Genomic DNA, 20253 nt, shown 5'->3' on the forward strand with positions numbered 1-20253 from the left:
TATTCAATTAATCAAAGTCTTGTTGTATCAATGAATTTGCATAAAATAATAATTTTCAATATACATTTATGTGTATTGTATAATCAGGTAAACATAACAAAACAGTGTTTAATTAATCACAATTCAATTGGCAATGTACAAAGTGAACAAAGTTTGTGTTTGGTCAATTGTCCAGATGTGACATGCCAACCAAGTGACGTACAATGTGTTATAACACAAGTTAAATATATTTAATTTACAATTCATTGGACTTCAAAGATAACACTTGTTTAAATAATCTTCTACTTTAATTTATAAGAAACTTAAAAAAATAATTTATCCATTCTTTTCTTTTATTTTGGGTTAATTTATTTATATTGTTGTTGTTGATTTTTTTTTATATATTATATTTTTTTTTAAAAACAAACTTTCATTGAGCCAATTAATGATGGGGTCTTTTCATGAAAGTGAAATTCACGTTTACTTTCTCTGTGTATATATTTTTCAACTTCCTTGAATTATTGAAGATGATTTTGATTGGCAATTCTGTGAATGATGAATGAGTCAGTAGTATTTAATTTAATTAATTTTTTTTTTATAATTTAAGAATCGTTTAAAGTTTATTCTCATTAGATTTATTTTTAAAAAATATATAATAAATTGTAAAAGAATTATATGTAATTATTAATTTAAAATTAATAAATATATTTTATTATTAATATTGTATATTGTTTTTTACAAATAATTGAATATCTTTTTTTTTTTACTTTTTGTAATACTAAAACTTGATTATTGTGAAAGCAAGTTTATTTATTTTTAAAAGATGGTTCAAGTATTTTTGTATATACATTTGTTGATGACAAGTAAATACAAGTAGTCAAGTTTTAAAAATAATCCTCAGTCTTTATTCAATGAATAATAAACACTATTTTAAATTTAAAAAAAATAAAAAAAATTACTTGTTACATCAAAGAGCAACAGACAGGTATTAAAAAAAAGTTTTTTAAATAAATTAATATAAAAGCACTTTTATCAAAATTTAATTAAATATATTTTATCGTGATATTGATTTGACGCAAACAAACAATACCCATCTTATGAAAAAATAAAAAAAAATAACCCTTGTTTACAAAATGAAAAAATAAATAAAATAAATAAAGGGATATTGAATTTCTTTTGAGAGATAAAATCAATTGAACATCATGAAAATAAGGAAACAACAAGTATTTTTTTTTTTTTTTTAAATATACAGATCCTGTTTTCTAATGTTTATTGTAAATTTATTTATATATAGGAAAGAAATTCCAGTGAGTTTATCAGCTCGAATATAATACATATAGATTTTAAGTAAATATATGTACAACTGATGAGTATTGCGATAAAATGAATACCAATACACATATGGAACACGTGATATTTCTTGTTAAATAATATCAAAAAAATAAAAATATAAAATACAACTTGGTTATTTATATTTTTAACATGACATTCAATGAAGATGAAATTCAACATTAAACAACATTTCAAACATTTAGCAATATCATTTCGCTCCAATTTTATGTTCGATGAGGCTGAGCTCTCAAGGCCTTTTATAAACTTCAACATTATCATCATTGACTCGAGTTAAAGCTAAGGGAAAGGCAAAATCCGAATTTATCAATTGTCCTCAATGAATGTCAAAATAAAATTTATATTTTTCTTATCAAAAAAATACTCAAAGTATATTATTTTGTAATTATTTTTTTATATTTTTTAAATTGTCATTTTGTTTTGTCAATAAAAAATAATATTATGTAATTTAAATTTCATTTTGTATCTTTTAAAAATTATAAGTGAATTTTGATTTAATTTTTTTGGTTCATTTATTAATGTTATTTTGTCAATGAAATATTCAAGGAATTTTTTTTTATAAATAATAAATATAATATCAGTATAAATTTAGCAAGTAGAAAAATTACAATGAGATGTGACTTTAGTGAAAGTAGGATGTGCACAACTATGGTATATTGCTTCTCTTCGAAAAACAAGAAGAAAAAAATATAAAAAAAAAAATATGTTGATACTCCTCTGAGTTTTATTAGCACTTGGTGTAATAAAGTTACATAAAAAAAATTGTTAAAAGTAAAAAAAATGTGGTAGAAAAAAATAAAAGTATGTTCACATTTTCATGAGTTATAATAATAACATACTGATATATAAATTATGAAAGAGAATATGTTGATTTAATTACATATATTCTACTTAGAATTAAATTTTCAATGAGATAAAATATAAATGAATATAATAATTATAAAATTTTAATTAATATGATTATATTAATTGAATAATAAACATATTTTAAGAATTAAATTATTATTATTTACTGTAATTATTTATTTTTAAAAAATAATTATTAATATAATTAGTTGAATATAAAAATATGTTGATTATCATAAATGTATTAATTGCTGATTTGAATTTGTATTGGGAATTGAATTGTTGGTTTTAGTAAAACCACTGGGGTGGCTTGTCAATGTCGTTTGTAAATCAGAATCAACAAATACAATTTGCATGAAATATACAGATACACAAAGTGCAATCAATCAATTTTAAAAAAATAAATAATAAATCAAAATTTATTACAGTTATTTCCATAATTTTAAAATTGATTTTAACAATAATTTCAAAAACGAGGCAATAAAAAAAACAAGTAGTTCGAGCAAAATTGATCAGCCCTCTTTCCAGTGTCTTACTAATTTTGCCGTTACTACTTTTTTAGTAGCTACATTCTTTAGCTTATAAAATCCGGATGATAATATTTTTAAAAAACGCATTGGAACGTTAAAAAATAAATAATAATAAGAGAGAATTAACACACCGTGTGATATATGAGTTAAATGATCGTTAAATCGATAAAGTCATAAAAGGTGTTTATAAAAAAAAAAAATATGTGTATGTGTTAACCGACAATTTCTTGGCAGATGAGTGTAAAAAAAAAAAAAATTTTTTCATCTTTATATGGAAGGGATAAAAATATAGTCTTGGATAAAATCCATTTGCCACAGGCTATTTTGAATTGCACGAAAAAACATCAAGATAGAAAAAAAAAAAAAAATTTCTAGGTTGAATAACATCCTGTTAAGTGTCCTTTGGGAAGTATCATTACTTAATGTAAGTTGACTTTACATCAGTACTTTTAGTCATTTTATTTATTATTAAATAAAACTTATTTTTTTTTTTTTTTTATTTTTCATTAAATATCGACATAAAGTTTTTAGTATATATAGAAATATACAGTAGGTAAATAAACTGAAATGTATTTCGAAAGGTTTCTATATGAACAAGAAACCCTTTAAAATCAAATAAAATTTTAAGTAACTTTTTAAACTACTTGCAAAGATGGAAATAAAAAAAAAAGCTTAATTTTTTTCTTCTCTTTACACAATTTTTATTTTATTTTTTTATTAGCTTGTTATTACTGTTGTTGTTGTTATTATTATATTTTTTTTTCGTTGTAGTTTTATATGTTTGGTAATGAAACTACTTTTCAAGTGTACAAGTTTTCTTTGGCTATTAGAAATATACATAATTTCTACCTGAGAAATCCTGGCTTATACATGGTATTTTTGTTTTTAGTATACGACTAAAGTTCTTCACTCTTCCCACAATGTTCAATATATATTTTTGAAAATTTAATAGCACAATTATTATGTAAAATATTATGTAAAATTAAAAGTTTTACATGGTTATTAATAAACATAAACATGAACATCTTTTATAATATTATCAATTTTTTCTTATTTTATTTTTTTTATTTTTTTGAGCTTGCATATTACATGATTCATCAATCATTTTTTTTTTTCTACAACAAGCAAATTTATAAAACGATGACAAGTATTGAGAAAATAAATAATACATTTATGCCAAAGTATTATTGATTATGAATGATTACATAGTTAATATTAAATAAATAATTTTTGAAAGTGAATGATATCAAAAAATCTTGTTTTATTTTTATACACATATTTTTCAATTGAAGATGAACAGATAATATCAAAAACAAGAAAGTTTTACTTTAAATTTTTGATTTGTCATTGTTCGTGTATTACAATAATCATGATGATTATTTAAATCAGATAAATAAAAAAATTTTACATCAACAACAAGTTATAGTAAATTAAATATATTTAAAATATAAAAAAATAAAAATTTTCATAAAACAATAGCTCATCCAAATTGGATTGTAAACTGTCATTTAAATTACTTGTTTCTTTTTTTTTTATTAATCTGTTGAGCTATTGACTTTTAAATCGACTGCTGCTGACGAATGAAAAAATAAAAAAAAATAACAAAACAAACAAAAGAAAATTGGAAAATGGTAATAAAAAAATAAAAAAAAATATATGTAGAATAAAATCCCAAAGGACAGGTAAAATTGGGTACAACTTTTTGCTGGCTGGTGATGTGTATAGGTGTGTAGAATGAAATTGAAGGACACAATAGCGTAACGATGAACTCGAGCGTTACAATGTTACAGAACAATACGAGTATGTGTATAGATGATTTTATATAAAAGTGTTTTAAAAATGTAGTAGTTGAATAAGTTTAAGAAAGACAGATTGTCTATAGCCTATAGGTGAGTGCTGATATTTTTATATCCATGTATATAAATAGAATATTATAGATATATAGTGTGATAAAGAATAACCACTGAGAAAATTCACTTGAGAGTTGAGACAGATTTATATATATATATTTAAGGTAGATGCACCAAGTGCAGGATGTCGATGAACACAGCTGCAAAGCAGTTGCAGACAATGTCGAATGAAATTGCTAAAATGAAATTTATATTTTTTTTTCTTTTATTATTTATCATTCACCCTCGAATACATTTTTTGTTATATACTTTTAATATTATCATATTGTATTTTTTTTTTTATTTTTTAAATTTGTTTTACTTTGACATCGCAATCACGAAAAGATCAAATATTTTACAAGTGTGTATATACAAATACAGAATAGTGAATATGCTTCTAAAAAATATATATTTTTTTTTTTTCTACACTGTTGACATGAATGTGGCAAAATTAAAAAAAAAAAAAAAATATTTAAATAAAACCAACTTTAACAAACAAACTGAGAGGGAAAATAAAAATGTAAAAAATTTTTTTTTTAAACCAGCAAATTCGTGGGGTGCATATGAATGTAAAAACCACACAAAAATTGTTTTTTTTTTTAATATTTGATTTTTCGTTTTATAGAAGGATGTGGATAATAAAAAAAAAATATTTATTTTCATATGAAAAAAATTGAAATTTAAATTAATGAGTGAAATATGAAAATTAAATAAATTTTTACCGATGATTTTATATATTTTTAGTTTATTATTGATTTTTTAAATGAAAATAAAAAAAATAGAGTAAAAAAGTAAATTGAATTGTTCATTGAAGTGTATTTTCTATTATCCCTTAAATTTATTTATCTCACTGTATAGCCAGATTGAACAATGATTCATTTTCTTTTGTTCAGAAAATTGACTCAATGTGATTACTTGTCTCTGGGGGTTGGTTGACACCCTCCCTCTTAATTTTTTTTTTCATTTTTTTTTGTTTCTTTCTTCCCTAATTTTAAGTCTGATAATTTTTATTTTTTTATTTCATTTTATCTTTCTGTCTTTAAAACACATCAATATAATACCCCATTGCATCATTCGACAATTCAGAATTCACCATTGTCTTGCCAATCTGATCAGGACCACACCGGAAGTGCCAACGCTTTGCCAATGCGATAAGGTAAATCTACCAAGTGAAAAAAAAAAAAAAAATAGACGGACGTGACCGCCTCCTCATTCGTTCTATCTCAACCTGTACCTCGATACTTAATTCTTCTTCTTCTTCAATGAAAAAAAAGGAGAGAAAAAAATTGCACTTATAATAATGGAAAAGCAAAAAAATAAATAAATAAATTATGACGTTGTGAAGAAGCAAATTCTTTATTACGAGAAACAAAGAATGATGATGATATTGACCTGAATTGAAATTTGAAAGAGTTAATTGAATAAAGAAATTTTTTTTTTATTTGGATGATTAGATCATTCGGGATTCACAAATGAAAGTAACAAATAAATAATTATTATTTTAAAAAATATATATGCTTACCTTAGTCTCACAATTTGCCGACCTCAGTGTGACCGCAATTATCCCTGAAAATAATAAAATAAATATAATAAATTAAAAACAAATAGATATTATAATTGAATTTTTTTTTTACAAAATTAGATAAATATTTATTCAATGAGATATTGTAAATATCAAATTTATATATGATAAATATGTTGATAATATTTTAATAAAATATTCATCAATTCAAAATATTTTTTGCAGAGATTTTTGTGAATAATATTTTATTAAATAACAAATTATAGAATTTTAGTTTGAAAATTGTTTAAAATACAAATAAAATGTTAAAGTAAATATATTATTTTATAAATTAATAATATATTTTAGTTGTAGATGAAAATATCGTTATTAAATTTCGTCAAAGGAGAAAAGTTTCATATGACCATGTCAATAATTTTCAAGTTTTGAAATTTAGTTGGAAAATTTTGAGGTCAAACGGAATATTTAACAAAGAACATGCCATGTAATATAACATATGCAATTATTGACTTTGTCAAAATTTTATTCACTATAAGTAATCATAGAAAAAAAAAAAAAAAGAATGAATCATAATTTTTTTTGTAAATTTTAATTTTCAAAATTTCATTTTTAAATTTAGCCATTAATAACCAGATTAAAAATAAAAAAAATTATAAAAAGTCATTAAAAATAAGACAGAAATATAATATACATTTTTCTATTTTTTTTTTTCGTTAGTATATTTGAATATGAGAAAATATAAGAAGAAAAAAAAGGGAGAAAAATATGGTACTTATCTTGGAGGTTGATGTAGGTTTATTACTGACAGAAACGCATAATACAAACGTGAAAAAATGAAATAGAAAGTTTTTTAGATTCCTTGACGTTTAGTTATTACATGCATTTATGTTTAAAAAAAAAATTCCAAATAATATTTTTATTATTTAAACTAAAACTCAAGTGTAATTAAAGCTATGATTTAATTATTTTATATTTTTTTTAAATTAAAAAATTAAGCAATATTTGTGTCAAATAAATTTATATATAAATTTTGTTAAATTACAATAGATAAAAGCGGGTGTATTTAACATTTGGGTATTAAACCTTAACAAGACTTTACAATACAGCCAATGATATCGCGGTTTTTGGGTAAATACAAGTTTCTAGGTATACATTGTATACACCTGAACTAGAAATACGTACGTGTGGTTTTCAAGAAGGTTTAACAATGCTCAACCCCCCAAGGCACAAAGTTTAATATCTGTTACAGACAATGTAATTATCCAATTCAAACTTAATTGAGTATCTAAAATACATATATACTTGACATTTTAAGCCAATTAATAATATAAATTATGTTTTTTTATTGTTTTAAAAAAATTAAAATTTTACATGTATTTAACTAGATAAATTAAAAAAATATATAATTAAAATTAAATAATAAATAATTTTATTTAAATTGTATTGTAAAATTAATAATAACTAATTAAATTTTTTTTTTTTTTTTTAATTAAAACAAGAGTAGATAGGATATCCTCGAGCTAATTTTTTTAATTTTAATTTTTTTTCATAGATGTAGTTAAATGTGAAAAAAAAAAAAAAAAAGGAAGTGTAAATTAGAAAAAGGAAATGCATTGGTGACAGTAGCAGAACAAAACATTAAAACTTGTATTTCATCGTCGTTTGATAATTAACTTCTTTCAAATGCCATTACTCTGGTAAATTTACGAGACATATAGTCGAGACAAATGGTATTAACTGAGACGAGTGCTGACTTTAGCTAGTGTTTGTATTTGTAACGGTACAAGATATCTAGCTTGTTTTTTATTCTTGGCATCAAGTAGATCCTAGAGATAAATTGAATTCATTTGTTCTATCTCTGACTGAAGCAAAGGAAGGGTCACGCACGTCGACTCTTCCTTCCGTTTTTCTTTGTGTGAGTGCGGGTATAATATACAGTGTGTACTTGATTTAAATACCACATGGTAAATTGTTCTCTTTTTTTTTGTGTTTTTAATTTTTTTTTTAACACTATCATTTCTTGACGGAGGCATAAAAAGTACTTGTCTTTTTTTTGTTTTTTTTTTGTTAATTGTTGTCTACAAATATTGTTAATTATAATTTTCATTTTAAAAAATTACTTAAAATTATATTTGAATTTATTTTTTATCTATTTTATATGTTGTTTATAATTTCAATTAATTTATTTTAATATTTAATAAATGATTTTCTTTTTTAAATAACAAATTTCATTTAAATTTTTCATATATTTTTTAAATTGATAATAAATTTTAATTATAAACCAAAAATATATATTATCAAGAGGATGAAAGAATTTATAAAATGAAAAAAAAATAAAACAATTCAATCATAGCTTTGTTGATGTCATTGAATATTGAATTTTATTTTTTCGAGTGATTGAATAAAGTACATCAACATTTTTTATATTTCATACAATATTATAAATATGGAAATTGAAAATTTTAAAACTCAAAATATATACCAGTGTTATAACCATGCAATTTTTTTGGATTTATTTATTTCAAAATATAATATTGATACGATGGTTTTAACAATTTCAATTTGCAAAGTGCAACCAAGTGTTACAATCCCATTGTTTATTTTATTTTTTATTTTTCATTTTCCATTTTCCATTCGTGTCCATCTGAATTTTCTTATTTTTATTTTCAAATGAAACATTTCTTTTATTCCTTTGCTGCTTTTTTTATATTCTGTTTATTTTTATTTTTATTTTTATTACTATTATTATCAACTTACCCTCGTAGAATATCCTATTACATGCTTCTGATCTTTCTAGATAGGATCTAAAAAGATACTATGAAGCAAATTTTTATCTCAATTCTCAAAATAAAACTATTTTATTTTCTTGTTTCATTTATATCGTTCATTAAATAATTTAATGTAATTTTATGTTTTTTTAATTTTTTGTAAATTAAATTTTTTTAATATGTACATTAAAATTTAATTGGTTTTTATTTTTGAGTAGTTTATTTAATGTTTTATTAATTACTTTTTATAATTGAAAAATTTATTGTTAAGTGTTTGATCGATGAATTATTAAATACTTTTATTTGTCATATTTTTTTTTTCATTTATAAAAAAGTTGAATAATTAGCTGACAGGTTCATCACCCTGACCATCAGGATTTTGCTACAACTATTTACCATTATCTATATAAACAAGGTCACAAACTTTTACCAAACAATTTTATTTATTTATTTATTTATTTATTTATTTATTTATTTATTTATTTATTTATTCGTTTCATTTTCCAGCTGTCAAATCGTAAAAAGTTTTATACATTTTTTTTCCTCTTCATTTAATTAAACTTTTCATCATACAAAAAATATATTATTTCAATTTTTTATCATCTTCAATAATAAATAAAATAAATAAAAAAATTCCATATAACAATTTTAACTCAAATTATAAATCACATAATAAAAATTGCTCATTAATAAATCAAAATTCAAAAAAAAAAAAATTCTTTATCACGAAATTCGTATAATTATACTTCACCGAGTTAATAATTAATGTCAATATTTTTTTTTCTAATTTTCAATTCATTACTTATTATTATTTTTATTTAAAAATCATAATCGAGAAAATATATATTTAATATATCGTTATGAATTTGTTGTTGGCATTTTCGCGCGCGACGTCTCGAGGCAAAGTGCTAAAAGATCAACGTGTCTTCAGTTAGATTATGCATTGAATTATAAAATAAATTTAAAGAAAAAAAAAAAAAAAATATATAGAATTATAATCTAGACATGTAAATATACCAGTTGATATTATAGATCATTAAAAAACTGTATAAAAACAACCACAGAAAAAAAATTTCAGCAACAGTAATTTTCTTTTTAAAGATATAATTTTTTTTTTCCTAGTCTTGTTAATTTATTCATATATAAATTCTATCATAATTTTATTTGATAGAGATTTCATGTCCACCTCATTATCATCACCATCATCATAATCAATTATTAATTTTTTTTTATTATTATTTCCTTCACTTCTCATCAGCAATCTAACTCCATCACCAATTGCATGATGTCCATTAATTTTTTTCTTCATTTTTCTACTATGTATTACCCATCTTCATCCTTGACTTTTAATGTAATATTGAAGATGTCATGACGATCTCACGCTGCCCAATCACAAATTAGTTTTTAAAATTTTTATAAAAAAAATTCTTGTTTATTATTTGTCACGCCGGAAATATATACAAAAATAAACAAACAATAAAGTTAATTATTCCCGATAGATGAAATATTCAATCGACATTTAAATAATAAACAATTATTATCGTAATTATTTATATATTTTTATTATTTAATTATTATAATTGGCTGATGTTTAATCGCGTGAATAAAAAAGGTCTTGACTATTTTTTTAAAATAACCACAGGATATATACCTCTGTCACATTAACAGCATTAAATCAGGTGAATCATCAATATTTTTTATTGTTTCTTAAATGTCGATGCAATAAATAAATTTATTCATTTAAAAAAAAATCTTAAAACGTTTAAAATATAATCATATTGTTTACTATCCATGATGAAATATAATTTTTTAAATAAACATTTATTATTATCGAAATTTTTCGTTATTTAAAAAATTTCTTTTAATGACACATCATTTATTTATTTATTATTAAAAGTTTTTTTGCTATAAATTTAATGTTATTGCAAAAATAAGGTAAATTTTTTTTTTTCATTTTATTTTTAATGAGTAATGTTTTATGACGTCTTTGTGATGATAATGATAATTTTTTTGATATGGAGAAATAGTATTTTGATGATATATTTTATCATATTTGTATATGGAATTGAAACAATGGACGAATAACTAACCTTTATTGCTTAATAAGTTCCGGGCAAAGAAATTTATTATTTTTTGTATATTTAAAATTGTTGGTTTTATTTTTGGAGTAATATATGTGATGTATATTTTCATCGAGGTCGTGGTCGTCACGCTCAATAGCATACACAAAATTCCATTCATTTGTCTGACATATATACTCATCGCAAATAACGATTGTTTTCAATTGAACAATCTCGCCCTTGAATCGTTTGATATTAATATGCTCCAGTGATTTTATGATTTTTATTATTTATTATTATTTAATTTTTTTTTTTTTTTTTTATAATTCATGTACTTACCAAGCCAAAATATACCAATGGGACCCATCTCGAGTTCCTTCACCTTTCTTCTATAATTAAACAAAGAAAAAATTAAAAATTAAAAATTAATACTAGTATTTTTAGTATAAGCTTTTATACAATTATATTTTATAAATGTCATGTTTTATATATTTATAAATAATCACTGGTTTGCTTGATAAATCTATAGTCATTTTAAAAATATATTTTTAATTAAATTAAATTTGACATATCCGCTATTAAATAATCATTATTAATATATAACTTTTTTTTATTTTTTTTTTTAAATTAGTTTTTGAAAATAAAAGTGTTCATGTAAAAGTAAGAGTATTAATTTTGAATTAATTACAACACAAATTACTGGAATTTGTGTCAAGATAATTTAGGGAGACTTTGATGATACTTTCAATGGGAATTTAAAGATAAAAAAAAAAACAAGATACCTCAGGCAATATCAAATTTCAATTGTGTTGTTATGTATTTGAATTTAAATAGCGTGTGATGAGACTTTAAAATGATACAAAATATAACTTACACAAATAAAAATCTTCTCATGAATCACGTTTTTTTTTTTTTTATATCGAAAACGATTATTTTTATATTAAATAAAGTTTTATTGTTTGAAAATTTGTACGAGTTAACTTTAAAATATATTTATATGTAAATAAATTGCTGGAAATTTAAATACAATTTTAAACTTGATATTTTGTATAAACTTTATGTTTGGAAAAGAAAATTATATATAAATTTGACTTTATTATTTCTAAACGTTTTTTGAACTCATTCAAAAAAATTACCAGAGTCTAGATTAATTTTATATGCGTGTTTGTGTGTTTATGAGAAAACAATGTTTTTTTTAATTATTATTATTTCAAAGTCTATCTCAATTGAATTTATTTCAACTGCCAAAGTAAAAGCGTGAGAAGGAGGACGAACACGAATTGTAATTTATCATCAAATCTAAAGTCCATGTTGTTAATAAAATTTGATTAATTATAAAATAAAATTAATTTTTCATGTATAATTAATAACTTTTTAGTATATTTAAAATTATTTATATATATATACATAAAAGGGACACAGAGAAGAGATAATTAGGAAGTTTAATTTTTCACGTGAATGACCACAAAAATTTAAAATACAAACAAGAAAATCAAGCCACCCAAAATAATTCCTAAAGTAAATGAAAAATCTTTCATTCAACCCTTAATTTTTATGTTTATTTATAATTTTCGTGACCTATTTTTGCCTTGCAATATATATTCTATGACTCAACTCATTTAAATAAAAATAACTAAATTTTAAATCAATAAATTTTTAAATTGACTGTATTTATAGCTCAAGTAAATCAATAATTATCAACTTAATGTTTAATTTACTAATTTTGAAATAATAATAATTGCTTAAAAATAGATAAATAATTGTTAAAATGAATAATTGTCATATTTAAAATAATAAAAATTAACCCCTTTTGCAATATAGATAATAAATTTAAAAAAATATATAAAAATTATTATGCAAAATGTATTTAAAATATGCAACAATATAAACAACTATTTAGCATGTCAACATTGAAAATAAAAAATTAAACTCCACTTTGAATAATTAACAAAAATATACAACAGTCGTTCAATTGCAATTATAAATTAAAGTCTATCTACAAAATTGGCAATTATGCATCACACGGTTCATTGCCTTTTCGTATTTGATTGAGGCAAAAATAGAAAAAAAAAAAAAGAACAAAGCCATTAGCTAGCAATAGTATAATTGGAAAGAAAGTTCGGCTGGAGGCGTTGTTGCGGGCGATTTCTGACATCCAACTATTATCAAAAATAAAAAAAATAAAAACCAACTAACACCCTGCAATAAAGTCTATGAAGTAATAAAAAATGTAAACAACAAAAACATAATCCCTAAATACACACAAGAATTATTAATAATAAACATTTATCTTTAAATTAAAAAAAAAAAAAAAACCACAAAGTAAAATAATAAAAACACGTGTGCAAAAATATAAAAAAAAAAAAAACATTGCAATTGTGTAGCAGTTTGTAGATTATGAAATAAAACAAAATTATATATTCAGCTAGTAACAAGCACACTTGTCTTAATTTATATATAAATTTTTTGCTTTGAAAAAAAAAATAAGAGAATAAAAAAAAAAATTTCATCATGATAAAGTGTGCATCAACTAACGAAATTTTGGCCAAATTATTTCGTAATTAAAATATGAAAATATAAAACAAATTTGCAATGCCAAAATACATTAAAGATATTTGAAAAAAATGTTATTCAAAAAGCTATTATTATTATACAAATTGCTTTTACAAATTTGCCATATTAATTAAAGCTAATTGGCGATAAGCACTAGTGCAGCTAATTACCATCAAATTCCATCAATATTTAATCAATGATAAATTTAAAAATAAATAATAATAACTTAAAGAGAAAATAAAAAATAAAAGTGGCAATCAATCGTATAACCTGTACGAGGTCAAGGAGAATTAATGAGTCTGATTGTTGTCTTGTCTAATAATATTCAAGGAGTAATGAAATTAATGTCGAGCTTTCTGCTGATAATAACTGAGAAGACGCGCAGAAAATAATAATATACAGGTATACAATTTTAAATTAATCAGAAAAGTTTATTATATGTATACAGACAAGAAGATGGTATTTTAAAATGAATGAAAAGATAAATAAAAAAAAAGAATGATAGGTCGAAGGGAAAAATGTCTTGGATTATATAGGCGTCGAGATTTTTATTCATAATCAAGTGAAAGTGCACGAATCATGCGGTTTTTACTAAAGTCATTATTCTTCTTCTAATTCTTCTTCAGGTTTTTATTATTATTATTTATCAAAGTAATTGTAAACTTTCATGTAACATATATTTTGTCATTGACATGAAAAAAACATAAATCATCAATACGTATTTTTATTATTGAACAAATTTTTATTTCCTATATTATCTAATAATATTTTCATCAATCAATTTTCTTTTTTTTCTTTCTATTTTTATCTGCTTAATTTCTCATTATTTATTTCGACATTTAGTGAATAATTAATTTTCATTGGAAGGTGTTTTTATTTGGACTGATCGATTGGTTGAATTTATTTTTAAATTTAAAAAAATATATTATTTACCGCGAAAGATTATTTGTGAATTTTATTTTTTTTTATATATGAAGGATTCATTGAGTCATCTTGATGCCTTTCTAAAAAGAATATATTTATTACAATTCATCAAAAATATTACGAGGAAAGTTGATTAGACGAAGAAAAAAAAAAAATGATGAAAATTAAATAGTAAAATAATGTGAACAAGGAAATATGAATCGAAACAAATTTTCAATTATACAAAATAATTTATCCTTTATTCCGTAAAAGGAATCAATAATTTATTTTTTATTGTTAATAACATTTGGTATTTTAAAGTAAAAAATACAAATAATAAAATTCAAAAGAGGTATATATTTTAAAATAATAATAGTTAAAAATAAAATAGCTGAATAAAGATAAATTTTAATGATAGGTATAAATACAATAATTTATTTTAAACGTTTAAATAATATATATATATTTTTTAAACTTATTTTAAATAGAGTATACAATATGATGAGTTATTGACACATTTAAATATTATTTTGTAAAATTATATTATCGTTAATAATTATTTAAAAAAAAAAAAAAAAATTCTAAAGAAAAATGATATTTTAAATTCTGTGTAATTAAATTAAAATTGTTACTGTTATATTACGTTAAAAAAAAAAAAAACAAAAAGAGAATGATATAATAAAAACTAAAAACAATAAAATTGATGTATAATATTATTATTTCAGTGAATTATTGGAACTGAATAACGGATATTACAAGAATTAAAATGTGTAATTCAGACTGAATTAATTAATTTACTCATCGGATATAAAATTGTCGGTTATAAAAAAAATGTATATATTTGAAAATATCCGGTTAAATATAAACCAACTCTTCAAACCCAATTGTTTTTGTTGCATTTGAAATGGATTATTTTTTTTGTCCAATTAACATTTGTATATAAAATACATAAACAATTTTATTTATAGAAGAAAAAAAAAAATAAAACTCTCGAGATAATTTAAAATATAAAAATCATAAATAAAAGTATAATAATGAAAAAAAAAAAAAAAGACATTATGATAATTTAAATTTAAGAAAAACTGGGAGGATTTTCTGGTTGACGAGCTATCATCAAGGGAGTGTATCTCATTTCATTTAGTCACGATTTACAAAGATGCATTATTATAAATAAAATTTGTAGCTAAAAAAAAAGACAAAAATAAAATAAATATAAGAAAATAGGTAAAATATATAATAAGATAAAAATAATACGATGAAAATTGTTGAGAAAAATTTCGTGATGAATGGTAATGCACGATTATTATTTTAATTTGTAAATAAAACAAGCTATAATGATTATTTTAAATAATCGTGATGCTTACGAATGATGAATTTTTTCAAAGCAATCAATTATCAATATTTTTGTTATTTAAAAATATAAATATAATACTGTTTTTTAATTTTTATTTTATATAAATAAATCATTTATATTTTATATTTTATTCAAATGATATAAATATTAAAATTCATCATCAAAAATTCAATCTTCTTGTCCACCAATTCGAAAAGAAATGTATAATATCCGCAAAGGAATATTACAAGTGAGTGAAGAATAGACTGAAATAAATAGACTTTACATTCAGAAAACTACTTGAACAAAAATAGAGAATAATAAAGTTTGAAAAAAAAAAAGTATTGCATGTGTTTGAAGGTATAAAACTTTATGATGCAGTTTGAAATGATGCATTTTTATTGTTGAAATTTTGATGTCAATTCAACTATTTTATAAACACATTCAATCAATAGTCAAGTGTCTTTAAATAACAGGTTAAAATATCTTCACCCTATTCATCCATTCACCCACCACCGACAAGTATTATTATATTTTTAAAATTTATTAATAATTCAAAAAAGCATGTACAGTGTTTTTTTTTTTTTACTTTGAATAACTAAGTAGGTTTTAAAAAAACTTTTGGCAAGATTTTTCAAGGGAAAAGTAAAAAAAAAATAAAATCAAATTTCCATATAATACCACAGAAAGTGACATAGGAAGAGGAGAAAAAAAATTGATGTAAAAAATGTATAAATAAATATAGAGGAGAAAAAAAGTGTGAGAGCTTTGTTTGATTAGTATGTGAGAATATTTTCGGTGAACGGAAGAACATCCGAATACGTAATATTACAAGATAATAATTACGTTTTTGTTTACCATCAAACTATTTAACTTGCACTTACGCAATAATACATATAAATAAAAAAGAAAATACATAATATAAATTAAAGTAAGAAAATTAATTATCTAAATATATATATTAATAAAAAAAAAAAAAAAAATTATAAATGAATGGATAAATAATTAAAAGAATATTATAAATGAAAAAAAAAATTAAAATATATTATTGAGGGTCATTAACTTTTTAATGTGAATTTTAAATTTCAATATGAAAGTAAATATAATGCAGAAAAATTGAATTGAATTAAATCAAGGAAACCAGCAATTTAATGAATAACAAAAAAATAAAAAAATTTACTCCAAAAATACCCTTTAAAATCTCAAGAAAATTGTAAAAATATTTTTTTCATTTTCATCGAGAAAATGCTAAGGTACACTCATCATAACTTTCTCGACTTTATTGTTTGACATAAATAAAAGAAAAAAAAAAAATTAAATAAAAAAATAATTAGAAGGGGAAATATTGTGATACCTTGAAATTCATCAGCTCATCTTTAAAATGTACTTTTTATTTCTCGTGATTAGCCAACATTCGAGACCGTGAAATTTGCAGAATTTAATTTAAAAATAAAAACAATAATTTCCCCGACAATTACATTTAAATAATTGTCATTAAAATTAATTTAATATTTTTTTTTTTTTTAAATATACAAATAATAATTAATAACAATTTAGCTAATATAATATTCTGGTGACAAATTAATTGACACTCGTGATTGCAGTAGCAACGAGAATTGTTGAATGAGTCTGTATATTAAAATTATTATTACGTTGTTATTACTGCAATTTATAATGATAATATAATGAATAAATTAAGTGCATTGGTGTAAAGACACATTGTTTAAAAGTATTATGAAAAAAAAAAAAAAAAAAGAATAATTATACTGACACATTAATTGAATTAGAGAGGAATAAAAATAATAATAAAATTGTAATATGTCGTCAGTTTTCACTTTAGTAATCCAATTGTAGTGATCAGATAATAATAGACAATTTTTTTTTTAATGATCAGTAATTAATTATTGATACGACGCACTACTACCCATGCCAATCGAACAATTGATTTTCAAACTGTAACACACAAATCTATATACGCTATCAACAATATATTTTTTATTTTTTATTTTTTTTATATTTTTGTAATTAACATGCATTATCTTTTTACTTCAATTCTCATCAATTGTAATGCATTTTGTCTATCGGACCATAAACTTTACTCGACTTTGAAATGAAAAAAAAAAACACATATTTTTTCAAATAGAAAAAAAATATATAAAACCAATGAAAACGTGACCTGGATCTGATAATCTTCTTTTTTAACCGCACTTTCTTTTCGCACCATATGGAAATTATATTCCATTCACGATATCCGCAAATTTTTTTTTTTTTATATTTTTGATTTTTCAAAAAAGAATAGAACTTTTTTTACCCCGAAAGTTTTTTATCAAAGTTTATATATAAACTCAGGATTAATAACTTTTTTCAAAGTTTCAAAAAAAAAATCAACTACCATAGAGTTTGGACATGCAAATCCTTTTATTTATTTATTTGTTTTTTTTATTCCAAAAAAATTTGGATGAATTTCTAGATAAAAAAATATAGAGAAATAAAAAATTGTCGAGTGATATGTAAATTTAGTAAATGTTTAACTCGATGATAGTTTAAGTAAATATTATTTATTGATTCAATTGAGAGAGAAAATTTATGGTGTGAATATTTTTTATTTTTTATTTACAAAAATGACGTTAAGTGTTTTGGTATATTATTTTTTATTTAAGAAAAAAGGTAGCAAGTAGTGACGTCAATATTTAGTCGGACAGAAGTAGTGTCGAGGAAATTTTGATTTACAAATTACCAAGTAGAGGAGCGTTAATTGCTCAAGCGTGATTTTAATTGTTTCGTAACAATATTCCTCCAGAACTCATGAATATTCCAACAGCTATATTACTCATAATTTTTCCTTTTTTTTTTATAAATTTAACGACGTGTTCCTTTAGAAGAGGAATGAAAAAAAAAAGGTATATTCTCTTCTCACATTAACATAAGCGACATGTGAATAATAATTAAATAATAAAACCAGATTTTTTTTTTTTATTTGAAATATAAACTGAGGAAATAAAATGACATAATTAAATTTGATATCCGACATATTGTAGATTATTAATAATTTTTTTTTTAATCTTTTAAATGCAAAGTGTTTAAGGATAATTAAAATTCGCACTCAAAATGTTATATAATATATATGAAGAATGAAAGGAAAAAAAAAAATTTGAAAATAAAAATAAAGTGTTAAAAAAGTAGAACAAAAAAAAAAAAAAATAGTTTGATGTAACGTTCGATTAAAAGTCTGATCCTGGTCTCGAGGGCCATTTAAATTCTTTCCGTATTTTTCGCTGAGTATCGATTTTATGGAGAGTACAAAACAGAGCGTCATAAAAAAAATAAAAAAAAAAAACACAATAATAAAAAAATAAAAGTTAAGAATATAAGAAAAAAAAATTTTTTAGCAAAAAATAAAAGCTCAAAACTTTAGTAGTGCCTTGTCTTTTGTTTTAAAAAGTATACGAATGAACTGATGAAAGAAACGGCTTGATAGAGAGCAAATAAAAAAAAAACGATAGATAAAAATAGGAACTAAAAAAAAAATAAATAAATTAAACCAGAAAAAAAATAATAATAACGAGAATATGAAAGGTAAAAAAAAAAAGAAGGAAAAATTAAAAAAATGTTTATTTGAGGAGAAAAAAATTGTTAAAAGATGAAAAAATAAAAATAAATAAAATGAATATATATGCAAGTTGGAAACCAGATATTCAAAGGGTCATACATTTGAAAATTGTAAAAACGAGTGTCGATAAAATGATGGCCATGATAAAGTAACGTAAATTCACTATAAATTCGACAAGTGCAAGCTACATTTTTATTAATACATATACAGATACACTGATGCTATTTTACTATCAAAAATTTATCACTAAAATGTGTCGAATTTCGAATGTAAAAAAACAATAATAATGAAATTTAAAATAAAAAAACATTACGATGTTGTAAAATACAGAAAAGTAGAAATGAAATAAAAAAAATTCAACACATCTTTGAGTAGTTGATAAATTTAGTAGTTTAAAAATTCATTTACTCAGAGCTTAAGAGACAACAAACTTTAATAGACAATAAAATAAAAAAAATAAATAAACCAATTTATTTTAAATAATTCTGTATGTTGATATTTAAAAAATATTCATGTATAGTTTATTTTTCAATTATTTAAAAATTTTTCATTCACAATTTATTTTCATTATGATAAAAAAAATATATAGAGATCTCAAGAGAATTTTAATATTTGTTTTGTAGCATTAATAAAAAAAAATATATTAAAAAAAAATTCATGTCCCAAAAGGTTTAGAGCTTTCAATTGATTTTTATATTTTAGTTATTACTCAGATTGTTTTAATTTCATTTTTAAAATGTAATAAACAATTGTGTGTTAATTTAAACAATTATTTTAATTTTAACAACGACCTTTTTTGCAATTGACTGTTATATATAATACTACTCAACCCAAAAATTTAACACTGCGAAAGTAAATCGTGCGTAAATAAATTAGCACCAGAAATTAGCATTGAAATATACATAAAAAT

The 20253-nt window shown here is 21.6% G+C and overlaps 1 protein-coding gene across 1 annotated transcript in view; it reads right to left on the reverse strand.

Annotated features, from left to right (window-relative positions):
- LOC122856500 (putative uncharacterized protein DDB_G0282133) overlaps positions 1 to 20253 on the reverse strand; it is a 32274-nt gene that overhangs the window by 6278 nt on the left and 5743 nt on the right. The window contains exons 2-3 of the mRNA XM_044158175.1: positions 11284 to 11333; positions 6117 to 6160 (exon numbers count right to left, since the gene is read on the reverse strand). Coding sequence (XP_044014110.1) covers positions 6117 to 6160; positions 11284 to 11311 — 72 coding nt within the window. The 5' untranslated portion in view covers positions 11312 to 11333. The remainder of the gene's footprint in view (positions 1 to 6116; positions 6161 to 11283; positions 11334 to 20253) is intronic.

This window comes from Aphidius gifuensis, linkage group LG5 (assembly GCF_014905175.1).
Source record: "Aphidius gifuensis isolate YNYX2018 linkage group LG5, ASM1490517v1, whole genome shotgun sequence".
NCBI lineage: Eukaryota > Metazoa > Arthropoda > Insecta > Hymenoptera > Braconidae > Aphidius > Aphidius gifuensis.